Below are 18,895 nucleotides of genomic sequence, written 5' to 3'. Positions count from 1 at the left end.
AATCCAGCTCCCCTCCCCGCTCCCGCCTCCCAGCTGTCCAGCCCTCCCCGACCCCTACTTAATGGCGGCCACTGCGGGGACTGGCGAGCAAGACCACTGACTCATTGTCAGTGAAATTGCTCTCCCACCCTCGCAGCTCCACCATTAATTGAGGTGCCCCTGCCCCTGCACTCTTGAGTGTTGGTGATCGAGGCCCTCCTCCACCCACAGGTTTCCCTGCGCCTCATCCCTGGTGGTCCAGTGGACCTCTGTCTCCTTTCTTTCGTTCTGCTCCTTCACTCGTTTTTCTCCCCTTTCTATCTTTCACCTTTCTGCACCTCTGCTCTTTTGCGCCTTATTTCTGCCCATTTCCCTTTCTCTCCCTCTGCTCCTTCACTCGTTTTCACTCGTTTTTTTCCCCTTTCTATCTTTCACCGTTCTGCACCTCTGCTCTTTTGTGCCTTATTTCTGCCTATTTTCCCTTTCTCTCCCTCAGCTCCTTCACTCGTTTTCACTCGTTTTTTTACCCTTTCTATCTTTCACCTTTCTGCTCTTTTCTGCATCTCTGCTCTTTTGTGCCTTATTTCTGCTTATTTTCCCTTTTTTCTTTATCCCTTCTTTCCTCCCTTTACCTTTCCCCGCCGCTGCTGCCCCCGCGGCCCCTCCCCCCCCCAGCACGATCGGCCCAATCCAGCTCCCCTCCCCGCTCCCGCCTCCCAGCTGTCCAGCCTTCCCCGACCCCTACTTAATGGCGGCCACTGCGGGGACAGGCGAGCAAGACCACTGACTCATTGTCAGTGAAATTGCTCTCCCACCCTCGCAGCTCCACCATTAAGTGAGGTGCCCCTGCCCCTGCACTCTTGAGTGTTGGTGATCGAGGCCCTCCTCCACCCACAGGTTTCCCTGCTCCTCATCCCTGGTGGTCCAGTGGACCTCTGTCTCCTTTCTTTCGTTCTGCTCCTTCACTCGTTTTTCTCCCCTTTCTATCTTTCACCTTTCTGCACCTCTGCTCTTTTGCACCTTATTTCTGCCCATTTCCCTTTCTCTCCCTCTGCTCCTTCACTCGTTTTCACTCGTTTTTTTCCCCTTTCTATCTTTCACCGTTCTGCACCTCTGCTCTTTTGTGCCTTATTTCTGCCTATTTTCCCTTTCTCTCCCTCAGCTCCTTCACTCGTTTTCACTCGTTTTTTTACCTTTTCTATCTTTCACCTTTCTGCTCTTTTCTGCATCTCTGCTCTTTTGTGCCTTATTTCTGCTCATTTTCCCTTTTTTCTTTATCCCTTCTTTCCTCCCTTTACCTTTCCCCGCCGCTGCTGCCCCCGCGGCCCCTCCCCCCCAGCACGATCGGCCCAATCCAGCTCCCCTCCCCGCTCCCGCCTCCCAGCTGTCCAGCCCTCCCCGACCCCTACTTAATGGCGGCCACTGCGGGGACAGGCGAGCAAGACCACTGACTCATTGTCAGTGAAATTGCTCTCCCACCCTCGCAGCTCCACCATTAAGTGAGGTGCCCCTGCCCCTGCACTCTTGAGTGTTGGTGATCGAGGCCCTCCTCCACCCACAGGTTTCCCTGCGCCTCATCCCTGGTGGTCCAGTGGACCTCTGTCTCCTTTCTTTCGTTCTGCTCCTTCACTCGTTTTTCTCCCCTTTCTATCTTTCACCTTTCTGCACCTCTGCTCTTTTGCGCCTTATTTCTGCCCATTTCCCTTTCTCTCCCTCTGCTCCTTCACTCGTTTTCACTCGTTTTTTTCCCCTTTCTATCTTTCACCGTTCTGCACCTCTGCTCTTTTGTGCCTTATTTCTACCTATTTTCCCTTTCTCTCCCTCAGCTCCTTCACTCGTTTTCACTCGTTTTTTTACCCTTTCTATCTTTCACCTTTCTGCTCTTTTCTGCATCTCTGCTCTTTTGTGCCTTATTTCTGCTCATTTTCCCTTTTTTCTTTATCCCTTCTTTCCTCCCTTTACCTTTCCCCGCCGCTGCTGCCCCCGCGGCCCCTCCCCCCCAGCACGATCGGCCCAATCCAGCTCCCCTCCCCGCTCCCGCCTCCCAGCTGTCCAGCCCTCCCCGACCCCTACTTAATGGCGGCCACTGCGGGGACTGGCGAGCAAGACCACTGACTCATTGTCAGTGAAATTGCTCTCCCACCCTCGCAGCTCCACCATTAAGTGAGGTGCCCCTGCCCCTGCACTCTTGAGTGTTGGTGATCGAGGCCCTCCTCCACCCACAGGTTTCCCTGCGCCTCATCCCTGGTGGTCCAGTGGACCTCTGTCTCCTTTCTTTCGTTCTGCTCCTTCACTCGTTTTTCTCCCCTTTCTATCTTTCACCTTTCTGCACCTCTGCTCTTTTGCGCCTTATTTCTGCCCATTTCCCTTTCTCTCCCTCTGCTCCTTCACTCGTTTTCACTCGTTTTTTTCCCCTTTCTATCTTTCACCGTTCTGCACCTCTGCTCTTTTGTGCCTTATTTCTGCCTATTTTCCCTTTCTCTCCCTCAGCTCCTTCACTCGTTTTCACTCGTTTTTTTACCCTTTCTATCTTTCACCTTTCTGCTCTTTTCTGCATCTCTGCTCTTTTGTGCCTTATTTCTGCTTATTTTCCCTTTTTTCTTTATCCCTTCTTTCCTCCCTTTACCTTTCCCCGCCGCTGCTGCCCCCGCGGCCCCTCCCCCCCAGCACGATCGGCCCAATCCAGCTCCCCTCCCCGCTCCCGCCTCCCAGCTGTCCAGCCCTCCCCGACCCCTACTTAATGGCGGCCACTGCGGGGACAGGCGAGCAAGACCACTGACTCATTGTCAGTGAAATTGCTCTCCCACCCTCGCAGCTCCACCATTAAGTGAGGTGCCCCTGCCCCTGCACTCTTGAGTGTTGGTGATCGAGGCCCTCCTCCAACCACAGGTTTCCCTGCGCCTCATCCCTGGTGGTCCAGTGGACCTCTGTCTCCTTTCTTTCGTTCTGCTTCTTCACTCGTTTTTCTCCCCTTTCTATCTTTCACCTTTCTGCACCTCTGCTCTTTTGTGCCTTATTTCTGCCTATTTTCCCTTTCTCTCCCTCAGCTCCTTCACTCGTTTTCACTCGTTTTTTTACCCTTTCTATCTTTCACCTTTCTGCTCTTTTCTGCATCTCTGCTCTTTTGTGCCTTATTTCTGCCCATTTCCCTTTCTCTCCCTCTGCTCCTTCACTCGTTTTCACTCGTTTTTTTCCCCTTTCTATCTTTCACCGTTCTGCACCTCTGCTCTTTTGTGCCTTATTTCTGCCTATTTTCCCTTTCTCTCCCTCAGCTCCTTCACTCGTTTTCACTCGTTTTTTTACCCTTTCTATCTTTCACCTTTCTGCTCTTTTCTGCATCTCTGCTCTTTTGTGCCTTATTTCTGCCCATTTCCCTTTCTCTCCCTCTGCTCCTTCACTCGTTTTCACTCGTTTTTTTCCCCTTTCTATCTTTCACCGTTCTGCACCTCTGCTCTTTTGTGCCTTATTTCTGCCTATTTTCCCTTTCTCTCCCTCAGCTCCTTCACTCGTTTTCACTCGTTTTTTTACCCTTTCTATCTTTCACCTTTCTGCTCTTTTCTGCATCTCTGCTCTTTTGTGCCTTATTTCTGCTCATTTTCCCTTTTTTCTTTATCCCTTCTTTCCTCCCTTTACCTTTCCCCGCCGCTGCTGCCCCCGCGGCCCCTCCCCCCAGCACGATCGGCCCAATCCAGCTCCCCTCCCCGCTCCCGCCTCCCAGCTGTCCAGCCCTCCCCGACCCCTACTTAATGGCGGCCACTGCGGGGACTGGCGAGCAAGACCACTGACTCATTGTCAGTGAAATTGCTCTCCCACCCTCGCAGCTCCACCATTAATTGAGGTGCCCCTGCCCCTGCACTCTTGAGTGTTGGTGATCGAGGCCCTCCTCCACCCACAGGTTTCCCTGCGCCTCATCCCTGGTGGTCCAGTGGACCTCTGTCTCCTTTCTTTCGTTCTGCTCCTTCACTCGTTTTTCTCCCCTTTCTATCTTTCACCTTTCTGCACCTCTGCTCTTTTGCGCCTTATTTCTGCCCATTTCCCTTTCTCTCCCTCTGCTCCTTCACTCGTTTTCACTCGTTTTTTTCCCCTTTCTATCTTTCACCGTTCTGCACCTCTGCTCTTTTGTGCCTTATTTCTGCCTATTTTCCCTTTCTCTCCCTCAGCTCCTTCACTCGTTTTCACTCGTTTTTTTACCCTTTCTATCTTTCACCTTTCTGCTCTTTTCTGCATCTCTGCTCTTTTGTGCCTTATTTCTGCTTATTTTCCCTTTTTTCTTTATCCCTTCTTTCCTCCCTTTACCTTTCCCCGCCGCTGCTGCCCCCGCGGCCCCTCCCCCCCCCAGCACGATCGGCCCAATCCAGCTCCCCTCCCCGCTCCCGCCTCCCAGCTGTCCAGCCTTCCCCGACCCCTACTTAATGGCGGCCACTGCGGGGACAGGCGAGCAAGACCACTGACTCATTGTCAGTGAAATTGCTCTCCCACCCTCGCAGCTCCACCATTAAGTGAGGTGCCCCTGCCCCTGCACTCTTGAGTGTTGGTGATCGAGGCCCTCCTCCACCCACAGGTTTCCCTGCGCCTCATCCCTGGTGGTCCACTGGACCTCTGTCTCCTTTCTTTCGTTCTGCTTCTTCACTCGTTTTTCTCCCCTTTCTATCTTTCACCTTTCTGCACCTCTGCTCTTTTGCGCCTTATTTCTGCCCATTTCCCTTTCTCTCCCTCTGCTTCTTCACTCGTTTTCACTCGTTTTTTTCCCCTTTCTATCTTTCACCGTTCTGCACCTCTGCTCTTTTGTGCCTTATTTCTGCCTATTTTCCCTTTCTCTCCCTCAGCTCCTTCACTCGTTTTCACTCGTTTTTTTACCCTTTCTATCTGTCACCTTTCTGCTCTTTTCTGCATCTCTGCTCTTTTGTGCCTTATTTCTGCTTATTTTCCCTTTTTTCTTTATCCCTTCTTTCCTCCCTTTACCTTTCCCCGCCGCTGCTGCCCCCGCGGCCCCTCCCCCCCCCAGCACGATCGGCCCAATCCAGCTCCCCTCCCCGCTCCCGCCTCCCAGCTGTCCAGCCCTCCCCGACCCCTACTTAATGGCGGCCACTGCGGGGACAGGCGAGCAAGACCACTGACTCATTGTCAGTGAAATTGCTCTCCCACCCTCGCAGCTCCACCATTAAGTGAGGTGCCCCTGCCCCTGCACTCTTGAGTGTTGGTGATCGAGGCCCTCCTCCACCCACAGGTTTCCCTGCGCCTCATCCCTGGTGGTCCAGTGGACCTCTGTCTCCTTTCTTTCGTTCTACTCCTTCACTCGTTTTTCTCCCTTTTCTATCTTTCACCTTTCTGCACCTCTGCTCTTTTGCGCCTTATTTCTGCCCATTTCCCTTTCTCTCCCTCTGCTCCTTCACTCGTTTTCACTCGTTTTTTTCCCCTTTATATCTTTCACCGTTCTGCACCTCTGCTCTTTTGTGCCTTATTTCTGCCTATTTTCCCTTTCTCTCCCTCTGCTCCTTCACTCGTTTTCACTCGTTTTTTTACCCTTTCTATCTTTCACCTTTCTGCTCTTTTCTGCATCTCTGCTCTTTTGTGTCTAATTTCTGCTTATTTTCCCTTTTTTCTTTATCCCTTCTTTCCTCCCTTTACCTTTCCCCGCCGCTGCTGCCCCCGCGTCCCCTCCCCCCCCAGCACGATCGGCCCAATCCAGCTCCCCTCCCCGCTCCCGCCTCCCAGCTGTCCAGCCCTCCCCGACCCCTACTTAATGGCGGCCACTGCGGGGACAGGCGAGCAAGACCACTGACTCATTGTCAGTGAAATTGCTCTCCCACCCTCGCAGCTCCACCATTAAGTGAGGTGCCCCTGCCCCTGCACTCTTGAGTGTTGGTGATCGAGGCCCTCCTCCACCCACAGGTTTCCCTGCGCCTCATCCCTGGTGGTCCAGTGGACCTCTGTCTCCTTTCTTTCGTTCTGCTCCATCACTCGTTTTTCTCCCCTTTCTATCTTTCACCTTTCTGCACCTCTGCTCTTTTGCACCTTATTTCTGCCCATTTCCCTTTCTCTCCCTCTGCTCCTTCACTCGTTTTCACTTGTTTTTTTCCCCTTTCTATCTTTCACCGTTCTGCACCTCTGCTCTTTTGGGCCTTATTTCTGCCTATTTTCCCTTTCTCTCCCTCAGCTCCTTCACTCGTTTTCACTCGTTTTTTTACCCTTTCTATCTTTCACCTTTCTGCTCTTTTCTGCATCTCTGCTCTTTTGTGCCTTATTTCTGCTCATTTTCCCTTTTTTCTTTATCCCTTCTTTCCTCCCTTTACCTTTCCCTGCCGCTGCTGCCCCCGCGGCCCCTCCCCCCCAGCACGATCGGCCCAATCCAGCTCCCCTCCCCGCTCCCGCCTCCCAGCTGTCCAGCCCTCCCCGACCCCTACTTAATGGCGGCCACTGCGGGGACTGGCGAGCAAGACCACTGACTCATTGTCAGTGAAATTGCTCTCCCACCCTCGCAGCTCCACCATTAAGTGAGGTGCCCCTGCCCCTGCACTCTTGAGTGTTGGTGATCGAGGCCCTCCTCCACCCACAGGTTTCCCTGCGCCTCATCCCTGGTGGTCCAGTGGACCTCTGTCTCCTTTCTTTCGTTCTGCCCCTTCACTCGTTTTTCTCCCCTTTCTATCTTTCACCTTTCTGCACCTCTGCTCTTTTGCGCCTTATTTCTGCCCATTTCCCTTTCTCTCCCTCTGCTCCTTCACTCGTTTTCACTCGTTTTTTCCCCTTTCTATCTTTCACCGTTCTGCACCTCTGCTCTTTTGTGCCTTATTTCTGCCTATTTTCCCTTTCTCTCCCTCAGCTCCTTCACTCGTTTTCACTCGTTTTTTTACCCTTTCTATCTTTCACCTTTCTGCTCTTTTCTGCATCTCTGCTCTTTTGTGCCTTATTTCTGCTTATTTTCCCTTTTTTCTTTATCCCTTCTTTCCTCCCTTTACCTTTCCCCGCCGCTGCTGCCCCCGCGGCCCCTCCCCCCCCAGCACGATCGGCCCAATCCAGCTCCCCTCCCCGCTCCCGCCTCCCAGCTGTCCAGCCCTCCCCGACCCCTACTTAATGGCGGCCACTGCGGGGACAGGCGAGCAAGACCACTGACTCATTGTCAGTGAAATTGCTCTCCCACCCTCGCAGCTCCACCATTAAGTGAGGTGCCCCTGCCCCTGCACTCTTGAGTGTTGGTGATCGAGGCCCTCCTCCACCCACAGGTTTCCCTGCGCCTCATCCCTGGTGGTCCAGTGGCCCTCTGTCTCCTTTCTTTCGTTCTACTCCTTCACTCGTTTTTCTCCCCTTTCTATCTTTCACCTTTCTGCACCTCTGCTCTTTTGCACCTTATTTCTGCCCATTTCCCTTTCTCTCCCTCAGCTCCTTCACTCGTTTTCACTCGTTTTTTTACCCTTTCTATCTTTCACCTTTCTGCTCTTTTCTGCATCTCTGCTCTTTTGTGCCTTATTTCTGCTCATTTTCCCTTTTTTCTTTATCCCTTCTTTCCTCCTTTTACCTTTCCCCGCCGCTGCTGCCCCCGCGGCCCCTCCCCCCCCCAGCACGATCGGCCCAATCCAGCTCCCCTCCCCGCTCCCGCCTCCCAGCTGTCCAGCCCTCCCCGACCCCTACTTAATGGCGGCCACTGCGGGGACAGGCGAGCAAGACCACTGACTCATTGTCAGTGAAATTGCTCTCCCACCCTCGCAGCTCCACCATTAAGTGAGGTGCCCCTGCCCCTGCACTCTTGAGTGTTGGTGATCGAGGCCCTCCTCCACCCACAGGTTTCCCTGCGCCTCATCCCTGGTGGTCCAGTGGACCTCTGTCTCCTTTCTTTCGTTCTGCTTCTTGACTCGTTTTTCTCCCCTTTCTATCTTTCACCTTTCTGCACCTCTGCTCTTTTGCGCCTTATTTCTGCCCATTTCCCTTTCTCTCCCTCTGCTCCTTCACTCGTTTTCACTCGTTTTTTCCCCTTTCTATCTTTCACCGTTCTGCACCTCTGCTCTTTTGTGCCTTATTTCTGCCTATTTTCCCTTTCTCTCCCTCAGCTCCTTCACTCGTTTTCACTAGTTTTTTTACCCTTTCTATCTTTCACCTTTCTGCTCTTTTCTGCATCTCTGCTCTTTTGTGCCTTATTTCTGCTCATTTTCCCTTTTTTCTTTATCCCTTCTTTCCTCCCTTTACCTTTCCCCGCCGCTGCTGCCCCCGCGGCCCCTCCCCCCAGCACGATCGGCCCAATCCAGCTCCCCTCCCCGCTCCCGCCTCCCAGCTGTCCAGCCCTCCCCGACCCCTACTTAATGGCGGCCACTGCGGGGACTGGCGAGCAAGACCACTGACTCATTGTCAGTGAAATTGCTCTCCCACCCTCGCAGCTCCACCATTAAGTGAGGTGCCCCTGCCCCTGCACTCTTGAGTGTTGGTGATCGAGGCCCTCCTCCACCCACAGGTTTCCCTGCGCCTCATCCCTGGTGGTCCAGTGGACCTCTGTCTCCTTTCTTTCGTTCTTCTCCTTCACTCGTTTTTCTCCCCTTTCTATCTTTCACCTTTCTGCACCTCTGCTCTTTTGCGCCTTATTTCTGCCCATTTCCCTTTCTCTCCCTCTGCTCCTTCACTCGTTTTCACTCGTTTTTTTCCCCTTTCTATCTTTCACCGTTCTGCACCTCTGCTCTTTTGTGCCTTATTTCTGCCTATTTTCCCTTTCTCTCCCTAAGCTCCTTCACTCGTTTTCACTCGTTTTTTTACCCTTTCTATCTTTCACCTTTCTGCTCTTTTCTGCATCTCTGCTCTTTTGTGCCTTATTTCTGCTTATTTTCCCTTTTTTCTTTATCCCTTCTTTCCTCCCTTTACCTTTCCCCGCCGCTGCTGCCCCCGCGGCCCCTCCCCCCCCAGCACGATCGGCCCAATCCAGCTCCCCTCCCCGCTCCCGCCTCCCAGCTGTCCAGCCCTCCCCGACCCCTACTTAATGGCGGCCACTGCGGGGACAGGCGAGCAAGACCACTGACTCATTGTCAGTGAAATTGCTCTCCCACCCTCGCAGCTCCACCATTAAGTGAGGTGCCCCTGCCCCTGCACTCTTGAGTGTTGGTGATCGAGGCCCTCCTCCACCCACAGGTTTCCCTGCGCCTCATCCCTGGTGGTCCAGTGGACCTCTGTCTCCTTTCTTTCTTTCTGCTCCTTCACTCGTTTTTCTCCCCTTTCTATCTTTCACCTTTCTGCACCTCTGCTCTTTTGTGCCTTATTTCTGCCCATTTCCCTTTCTCTCCCTCTGCTCCTTCACTCGTTTTCACTCGTTTTTTTCCCCTTTCTATCTTTCACCGTTCTGCACCTCTGCTCTTTTGTGCCTTATTTCTGCCTATTTTCCCTTTCTCTCCCTCAGCTCCTTCACTCGTTTTCACTCGTTTTTTTACCCTTTCTATCTTTCACCTTTCTGCTCTTTTCTGCATCTCTGCTCTTTTGTGCCTTATTTCTGCTTATTTTCCCTTTTTTCTTTATCCCTTCTTTCCTCCCTTTACCTTTCCCCGCCGCTGCGGCCCCTCCCCCCCAGCACGATCGGCCCAATCCAGCTCCCCTCCCCGCTCCCGCCTCCCAGCTGTCCAGCCCTCCCCGACCCCTACTTAATGGCGGCCACTGCGGGGACAGGCGAGCAAGACCACTGACTCATTGTCAGTGAAATTGCTCTCCCACCCTCGCAGCTCCACCATTAAGTGAGGTGCCCCTGCCCCTGCACTCTTGAGTGTTGGTGATCGAGGCCCTCCTCCACCCACAGGTTTCCCTGCGCCTCATCCCTGGTGGTCCAGTGGACCTCTGTCTCCTTTCTTTCGTTCTGCTCCTTCACTCGTTTTTCTCCCCTTTCTATCTTTCACCTTTCTGCACCTCTGCTCTTTTGCGCCTTATTTCTGCCCATTTCCCTTTCTCTCCCTCTGCTCCTTCACTCGTTTTCACTCGTTTTTTCCCCTTTCTATCTTTCACCGTTCTGCACCTCTGCTCTTTTGTGCCTTATTTCTGCCTATTTTCCCTTTCTCTCCCTCAGCTCCTTCACTCGTTTTCACTCGTTTTTTTACCCTTTCTATCTTTCACCTTTCTGCTCTTTTTTGCATCTCTGCTCTTTTGTGCCTTATTTCTTCTCATTTTCCCTTTTTTCTTTATCCCTTCTTTCCTCCCTTTACCTTTCCCCGCCGCTGCTGCCCCCGCGGCCCCTCCCCCCAGCACAATCAACCCAATCCAGCTCCCCTCCCCGCTCCCGCCTCCCAGCTGTCCAGCCCTCCCCGACCCCTACTTAATGGCGGCCACTGCGGGGACTGGCGAGCAAGACCACTGACTCATTGTCAGTGAAATTGCTCTCCCACCCTCGCAGCTCCACCATTAAGTGAGGTGCCCCTGCCCCTGCACTCTTGAGTGTTGGTGATCGAGGCCCTCCTCCACCCACAGGTTTCCCTTCGCCTCATCCCTGGTGGTCCAGTGGACCTCTGTCTCCTTTCTTTCGTTCTGCTCCTTCACTCGTTTTTCTCCCCTTTCTATCTTTCACCTTTCTGCACCTCTGCTCTTTTGCGCCTTATTTCTGCCCATTTCCCTTTCTCTCCCTCTGCTCCTTCACTCGTTTTCACTCGTTTTTTTCCCCTTTCTATCTTTCACCGTTCTGCACCTCTGCTCTTTTGTGCCTTATTTCTGCCTATTTTCCCTTTCTCTCCCTCAGCTCCTTCACTCGTTTTCACTCGTTTTTTTACCCTTTCTATCTTTCACCTTTCTGCTCTTTTCTGCATCTCTGCTCTTTTGTGCCTTATTTCTGCTTATTTTCCCTTTTTTCTTTATCCCTTCTTTCCTCCCTTTACCTTTCCCCGCCGCTGCTGCCCCCGCGGCCCCTCCCCCCCCAGCACGATCGGCCCAATCCAGCTCCCCTCCCCGCTCCCGCCTCCCAGCTGTCCAGCCCTCCCCGACCCCTACTTAATGGCGGCCACTGCGGGGACAGGCGAGCAAGACCACTGACTCATTGTCAGTGAAATTGCTCTCCCACCCTCGCAGCTCCACCATCAAGTGAGGTGCCCCTGCCCCTGCACTCTTGAGTGTTGGTGATCGAGGCCCTCCTCCACCCACAGGTTTCCCTGCGCCTCATCCCTGGTGGTCCAGTGGACCTCTGTCTCCTTTCTTTCTTTCTGCTCCTTCACTCGTTTTTCTCCCCTTTCTATCTTTCACCTTTCTGCACCTCTGCTCTTTTGCGCCTTATTTCTGCCCATTTCCCTTTCTCTCCCTCTGCTCCTTCACTCGTTTTCACTCGTTTTTTTCCCCTTTCTATCTTTCACCGTTCTGCACCTCTGCTCTTTTGTGCCTTATTTCTGCCTATTTTCCCTTTCTCTCCCTCAGCTCCTTCACTCGTTTTCACTCGTTTTTTTACCCTTTCTATCTTTCACCTTTCTGCTCTTTTCTGCATCTCTGCTCTTTTGTGCCTTATTTCTGCTTATTTTCCCTTTTTTCTTTATCCCTTCTTTCCTCCCTTTACCTTTCCCCGCCGCTGCTGCCCCCGCGGCCCCCCCCCAGCACGATCGGCCCAATCCAGCTCCCCTCCCCGCTCCTGCCTCCCAGCTGTCCAGCCCTCCCCGACCCCTACTTACTGGCGGCCACTGCGGGGACAGGCGAGCAAGACCACTGACTCATTGTCAGTGAAATTGCTCTCCCACCCTCGCAGCTCCACCGTTTGGTGAGGTGCCCCTGCCCCTGCACTCTTGAGTGTTGGTGATCGAGGCCCTCCTCCACCCACAGGTTTCCCTGCGCCTCATCCCTGGTGGTCCAGTGGACCTCTGTCTCCTTTCTTTCGTTCTGCTCCTTCACTCGTTTTTCTCCCTTTTCTATCTTTCACCTTTCTGCACCTCTGCTCTTTTGCGCCTTATTTCTGCCCATTTCCCTTTCTCTCCCTCTGCTCCTTCACTCGTTTTCACTCGTTTTTTTCCCCTTTCTATCTTTCACCGTTCTGCACCTCTGCTCTTTTGTGCCTTATTTCTGCCTATTTTCCCTTTCTCTCCCTCAGCTCCTTCACTCGTTTTCACTCGTTTTTTTACCCTTTCTATCTTTCACCTTTCTGCTCTTTTCTGCATCTCTGCTCTTTTGTGCCTTATTTCTGCTTATTTTCCCTTTTTTCTTTATCCCTTCTTTCCTCCCTTTACCTTTCCCCGCCGCTGCGGCCCCTCCCCCCCCAGCACGATCGGCCCAATCCAGCTCCCCTCCCCGCTCCCGCCTCCCAGCTGTCCAGCCCTCCCCGACCCCTACTTAATGGCGGCCACTGCGGGGACAGGCGAGCAAGACCACTGACTCATTGTCAGTGAAATTGCTCTCCCACCCTCGCAGCTCCACCATTAAGTGAGGTGCCCCTGCCCCTGCACTCTTGAGTGTTGGTGATCGAGGCCCTCCTCCACCCACAGGTTTCCCTGCGCCTCATCCCTGGTGGTCCAGTGGACCTCTGTCTCCTTTCTTTCGTTCTGCTCCTTCACTCGTTTTTCTCCCCTTTCTATCTTTCACCTTTCTGCACCTCTGCTCTTTTGCGCCTTATTTCTGCCCATTTCCCTTTCTCTCCCTCTGCTCCTTCACTCGTTTTCACTCGTTTTTTTCCCCTTTCTATCTTTCACCGTTCTGCACCTCTGCTCTTTTGTGCCTTATTTCTGCCTATTTTCCCTTTCTCTCCCTCAGCTCCTTCACTCGTTTTCACTCGTTTTTTTACCCTTTCTATCTTTCACCTTTCTGCTCTTTTCTGCATCTCTGCTCTTTTGTGCCTTATTTCTGCTTATTTTCCCTTTTTTCTTTATCCCTTCTTTCCTCCCTTTACCTTTCCCCGCCGCTGCTGCCCCCGCGGCCCCTCCCCCCCCAGCACGATCGGCCCAATCCAGCTCCCCTCCCCGCTCCCGCCTCCCAGCTGTCCAGCCCTCCCCGACCCCTACTTAATGGCGGCCACTGCGGGGACAGGCGAGCAAGACCACTGACTCATTGTCAGTGAAATTGCTCTCCCACCCTCGCAGCTCCACCGTTAAGTGAGGTGCCCCTGCCCCTGCACTCTTGAGTGTTGGTGATCGAGGCCCTCCTCCACCCACAGGTTTCCCTGCGCCTCATCCCTGGTGGTCCAGTGGACCTCTGTCTCCTTTCTTTCGTTCTGCTCCTTCACTCGTTTTTCTCCCCTTTCTATCTTTCACCTTTCTGCACCTCTGCTCTTTTGCGCCTTATTTCTTCCCATTTCCCTTTCTCTCCCTCTGCTCCTTCACTCGTTTTCACTCGTTTTTTCCCCCTTTCTATCTTTCACCGTTCTGCACCTCTGCTCTTTGGTGCCTTATTTCTGCCTATTTTCCCTTTCTCTCCCTCAGCTCCTTCACTCGTTTTCACTCGTTTTTTTACCCTTTCTATCTTTCACCTTTCTGCATCTCTGCTCTTTTGTGCCTTATTTCTGCTTATTTTCCCTTTTTTCTTTATCCCTTCTTTCCTCCCTTTACCTTTCCCCGCCGCTGCTGCCCCCGTGGCCCTCCCCCCCCCAGCACGATCGGCCCAATCCAGCTCCCCTCCCCGCTCCCGCCTCCCAGCTGTCCAGCCCTCCCTGACCCCTACTTAATGGCGGCCACTGCGGGGACAGGCGAGCAAGACCACTGTCTCATTGTCAGTGAAATTGCTCTCCCACCCTCGCAGCTCCACCATTAAGTGAGGTGCCCCTGCCCCTGCACTCTTGAGTGTTGGTGATTGAGGCCCTCCTCCACCCACAGGTTTCCCTGCGCCTCATCCCTGGTGGTCCAGTGGACCTCTGTCTCCTTTCTTTCGTTCTACTCCTTCACTCGTTTTTCTCCCTTTTCTATCTTTCACCTTTCTGCACCTCTGCTCTTTTGCGCCTTATTTCTGCCCATTTCCCTTTCTCTCCCTCTGCTCCTTCACTCGTTTTCACACGTTTTTTTCCCCTTTCTATCTTTCACCGTTCTGCACCTCTGCTGGTGCACCGAAGGGGCGTCAAAGGCAAGCACGTCTGTGACCCGTCCGCGACCAGCACCAGGAACCCTGGACCTCCGCCCCGCCAACGCTACGACCCAGCAGCACTCCATGCACTCAACCCAGGCTGCAACAACAACTGCAAGCTAGCATCACCAGCCGACACCCATGGACCCTTCAGCTGTCACCGCTGCCGGCACACCTGCAGCACCGCCAAGAACACGGATCCAGCACAACCCGCCCACAAGAACACAATCGAACCGAAGACCCTGCAATGCATCCTCCTCAATGTCCGATCCCTCCAAAAACACGCCACAGAAATCTGGGACCTCCTCGACAGCACAACCCCAGACGTAGCATTCTTCACCGAAACCTGGACCAACACCACCTCGGGGCCGGACATCCCCATCGCCATTCCCCAAGGATACAAGATCTCCAGGAAGGACCGCCCCATCCACCCAGGAGGAGGAATCGCCATCGTCCACAAATCCAGCCTCCGCCTGAGCACACTCCCTGACGAGTCCACAGAACTGATGGAACACCTTCACTTCAAGATACTGGCCAGCCCCACCGCCGCCCTCCGAGGAACCCTCATCTACCGACCCCCTGGACCCCGCGGACCCTTCGCCAACTCCATCACGGACATTATCTCCCCACAGGCCATCGCATCCACCAACTACACCCTGCTGGGAGACCTCAACTTCCACCTCGACAATCAACTGGACCCCAACACCACATCCCTCCTGGACAACCTCCACAACATTGGACTCCGCCAGATCGTGACCGAGCCCACGCACTCAGCAGGACACACCCTCGACCCCCTCTTCACTACAGGAAACTCCATCACTTTCAGCCACACCACCGAACTCCCATGGACCGACCATCATCATGGGCCCAAACCCCGACGCCTGGAGTGACACCTGGTGGCCCACCGCCCTCGGAAACCCGCCAACCCCCACAGACCACGCACGCAACCTGGGAATCATCCTGGACTCCGAGCTCAAAATGGACCGCCAGATCAACTCTGTCTCATCTTCCTGCTTCCACACCCTCCGCCTCCTTCGTAAGACCTTCAAATGGATCCCCCTCGAACACCGAAAGACAGTTACTCACGCCCTGGTCACCAGCAGACTCGACTACGGCAACGCACTCTACGCTGGAATAAACAAAAACCTCATCTGCAAGCTACAGAACATCCAGAACGCCGCCGCAAGACTGGTCCTCAACCTGCCAAAACACTGCCAAATCTCCCAGCACCTGCGCACACTCCACTGGCTCCCCGTCGAGGCGAGAATCACCTTTAAGATGCTCACCCACTCACACAAGGCCCTCCACGGCACCGGACCAGCATACCTGAACAGCCGACCCAAATTCCACGCACCCCAAAGGACCCTACGATCAGCCCAGCTTTCCTACGCTGTGGTCCCCCGCACCAGAAAGACCAGATCGGGAGGACGCTCCTTCTCCTTTCTCGCGGCCAAAGCATGGAACGCCCTTCCGCTCCACCTCAGACAGACAACATCGCTCCCCATCTTCGCAAGAAACCTCAAAATCTGGCTCTTCGACAGACCCCCTCCTTGATGGAATGGAACCTGCACCCCCCCAATCCCCCCCACCCCTAGCGCCTTGAGACCCTTATGGGTGAGTAGTCGCGCTTTAACAAACTCCTGATTGATTGATTGATCAGTGCTACCAATAGGTGAGTTTGGAGACATAGCTTACCATCTAAAATTTGCCAAGCATGGTGGAGTAATACTCCAGGCTTGATTGCGGGCAGTCCATCTCAGGCTAGTAGTCCTTGTAGAGTATCCACACTGTCTGGAGAGTCCCTTCACAAACCCTTGAGTATGCGCTAAGTGACAGCACCCCCATGATGAATTCTATTTCCCAGCAGGCTATGAACTTCAACATAGTGTGGGGATGCAATAGTCATCTTGATCTTCTTCTTATAACTTTCCTCGTGGCCCACGGTGTCTTGGCTAGTCAATCTTGATACTGTGCTGCTGCAGCCAGAACCCTTCAGTGCAGATCTATGACTTCCTTTGTACGGAAATGTTGCTTCCCATTGGAACTGTTTGAAGGGCAATGGGAATATACAAAACTAGTCTAAAAGTCGAGTTCTGGTGTGAAAACAAGCTTTGTACCATTTAAACATGTAACTTTTAAGAGTATTGTTTATTACTTAAAGTTACCTAGTGATAAAACTGGAAGGACTCCTAAGTCATGAATGTATGCAGAAGTGGCACGCAAGGCTAGTACAAACTATGGGGCCGACTATGATGGCGGACGGACCTGAGTCCGTCCGCCACCATAGAGTAGGAGGGACCGTCCGCAGGGGCAGCGGTGGTCCCGCCGTGCCAATTAGGATGTGACCGCCACCCTGGCGGTCACATCCTGTATTTTTATCATTGCGGCGGGTGCTGCTTGAAGCAGCACCCGCCGCAATGATAAAAATGTAAGTTGTGCATTTGCATGCACAAAGCGGCAGGCACCACGCTGCGCCTGCCGCTTTGCGCAGGCAAATGCAGGGGGGTACCATAGGTACCCCCCATGTGCACCCCCACCCCCCTTCACCCCTGGGGGCCCGCAACGGGCCCCCAAACAAAAATCCGTATGCCTTTGCACGGCGGAAATGCCGCCGTGTAAAGGCATGTTCCTCCAGACATCCTAATATGACTGGCGGTGTCTGATAGACACCGCCAGCCATGTTAGTGCTTTTCCGCCACCGATGGGAGGCGACCGCGGCGGAAAAGCTGCGGACTGAAAAACGACCCCCCAGCCATCCTAATCTGGCGGGGGGTCTTTTTCAGTCCGCTGCGGTTTTCCCGCATCCTCCGGGCTGGCGGTGGCTTCCGCCGGCCCGGAGGATGCGGGAAAACCGCCATCGTAATCGGGCCCTAAATCTCCACAGTGAGTGCATATTGAAGAAACTTGATTTTCAAGATTCCAATTTTCCACCTCAAAGTACAAAAATATATCTATAGAAAAAACCTGTACATCTTGCAGACCACATTGTCCAGCAGAGTTGACAAATCAATGTACGGGAGTCGGGGTCTCTTTTGTCTCTCTTACCTAAACTTTGCCGGAGTCTCCCAATAACACAAATGTTTTTGTGCATGTTGCACACTGTGGACATACTGCGAGGCTACATACCAGTAGCATCAAACACACAATCTGCATTCTGCACTAATGGAAATGCCAATCAAGCTGAAAGTTAGCAATGCACAGATGATGGCACTATGATTTATTAAAAAATATATATAATAGGTAGGAGTTTTCTGTCTTCCCTGTCAATCAATTCTCCATTCTTTTTCTGATGCATTCTGAGCCCAAATGAGTAATAGGATGAAACCCCATATCTCATACTTGGCTATATAAACTGAAAAGGATTGGTAGGAAAGAGGAAAAAAGCCCCCCTCATCAGTGGGGATTGATAAAAGAAGAAGCTCAGTCCATTATGCCAGTTTGCAGTGGAATACTGTCATCAAGACCCACTTACTGCTGAGAGTTCATTCAGCTATGGGCAAGGTCTCAATATGCCCTCCCACTGTCCCATTTACATTTTTGAGGATCAGGGGTACTGATTTGTGGAGACAAGATCTGGAGTTTGGAGAATTGTAGAGTACCAAATGCACATGTTTTAGAGTATTTTAAGTGGAGTGCTTTACAAAATGAATGTGTAGAAGAGATGTGTTGTGTCTTGCCTTGATGAGGAATTGCTTTGATTAGGAATTGACATTTTCTCTACTTACAAACGTGGCCTTGGTAACTTTGAGCATGGTTTAATGCGTGTGTGAGTGTAATGTCTGTTAGAATTGTATGACCAATCACTAAGCAGTTCCCTTTCCGCATAAAGGCAGAGTCATGACAGTGTCACCACCTCTAAAAAGTTATTGTTTCTGTTTCTTACTCTTGAAAGACTCTTCGACAGCATCAGTACTTTTCCAGACTACAGAGCGGCCATAAGTAGCAAGATGTGGATGTTGCTTGCAGCAGCTCTACTCTTCCTTCTGTCCCCCTCTCCTACAGATGCCTGCAGTTGTTATTTGATACACTTGCAGAGAGACTTCTGTCATTCAAGCGTCGGTGAGTATGTCTAAAGTACATTTTGTTGGCATGTTTATCTTCATATTTCATTGCACAGGACCTGAATCAGCAAGAACAACAACCAGATGCAAGGAGCATTGATCCACTCACAGCCTGTATATTTCTAGCCCAGTTGATAATAGGTTCCTGTGTCCAATTTCCTCTGGGGTTTGCTTCACACAGGAGGGGCCATCAATGGAAAAGGTGTGCATCGCTTGGATTCCATATGAGATGTGGAATACGTTTTAGACATGTCAGGAACATGGAAATGATGCAGAGATAGTCATTGGCCTATTGTGGTCAAGAGAGCACTTTCCCATTTGCCTTTGTCTTTTGCCTTTGTCACTCAAATTCTTTAACCTCTTCAGGGTGACTCCAGAAAGAGTCACTGAGGGGATCTGACATAGATGGTATAACAACAAACAATGCTTCAGTTCCTAGTAGTGATTTGCACATTTATTAAAGTGAGGTTATCATTGACTTGCCTGCCATTGCCATTTGCTGCTGACTCTCTCTGATCCTTTGACAGTTATTAAAGGGATGTTTCGAAGCTGCACCAAACCTCCACCAGTAGATTACCCCAACAGTGAGATCCCGAATGATGAAGACCTGCTCATACGTTGTGAAGTTGATGTATTGGAGGTAATGATTTGTATTGGAGGTAATGATTTTCAGCAAAATAAAATTTGTCATCCGATCTTGGAAGGTTAAAGCCATAAATTTGTGCTACAGTAATTTTCATATAAATTATAGGATTGTATATATATTGCAACTTGAACCAGTAGAGTGCTTCACTCAGTATTGTAGCACAGTGAGGAACTTTGAGCCTCTTGGTGATTCATGCCCAGTTATATTTTAGGGTAAGAAAGTAACCAAAACTACAGTAATT

At 52.2% G+C, this 18,895-nt stretch overlaps 1 protein-coding gene across 1 annotated transcript in view; it reads left to right on the top strand.

Moving 5' to 3' along the window:
• Window positions 1-18,895, top strand: part of LOC144785895 (metalloproteinase inhibitor 4-like) — a 75,540-nt gene that overhangs the window by 16,123 nt on the left and 40,522 nt on the right. Inside the window, exons 2-3 of the mRNA XM_078664765.1 lie at window positions 17,840-18,006; window positions 18,536-18,648. Coding sequence (XP_078520891.1) covers window positions 17,895-18,006; window positions 18,536-18,648 — 225 coding nt within the window. The 5' untranslated portion in view covers window positions 17,840-17,894. The remainder of the gene's footprint in view (window positions 1-17,839; window positions 18,007-18,535; window positions 18,649-18,895) is intronic.

The sequence above is a fragment of the Lissotriton helveticus genome, chromosome 10 (genome assembly GCF_964261635.1).
Source record: "Lissotriton helveticus chromosome 10, aLisHel1.1, whole genome shotgun sequence".
Taxonomy (NCBI): domain Eukaryota; kingdom Metazoa; phylum Chordata; class Amphibia; order Caudata; family Salamandridae; genus Lissotriton; species Lissotriton helveticus.
Note: the sequence above shows the minus strand (reverse complement) of the source record. Positions and strands in the feature narration are given on the sequence as shown.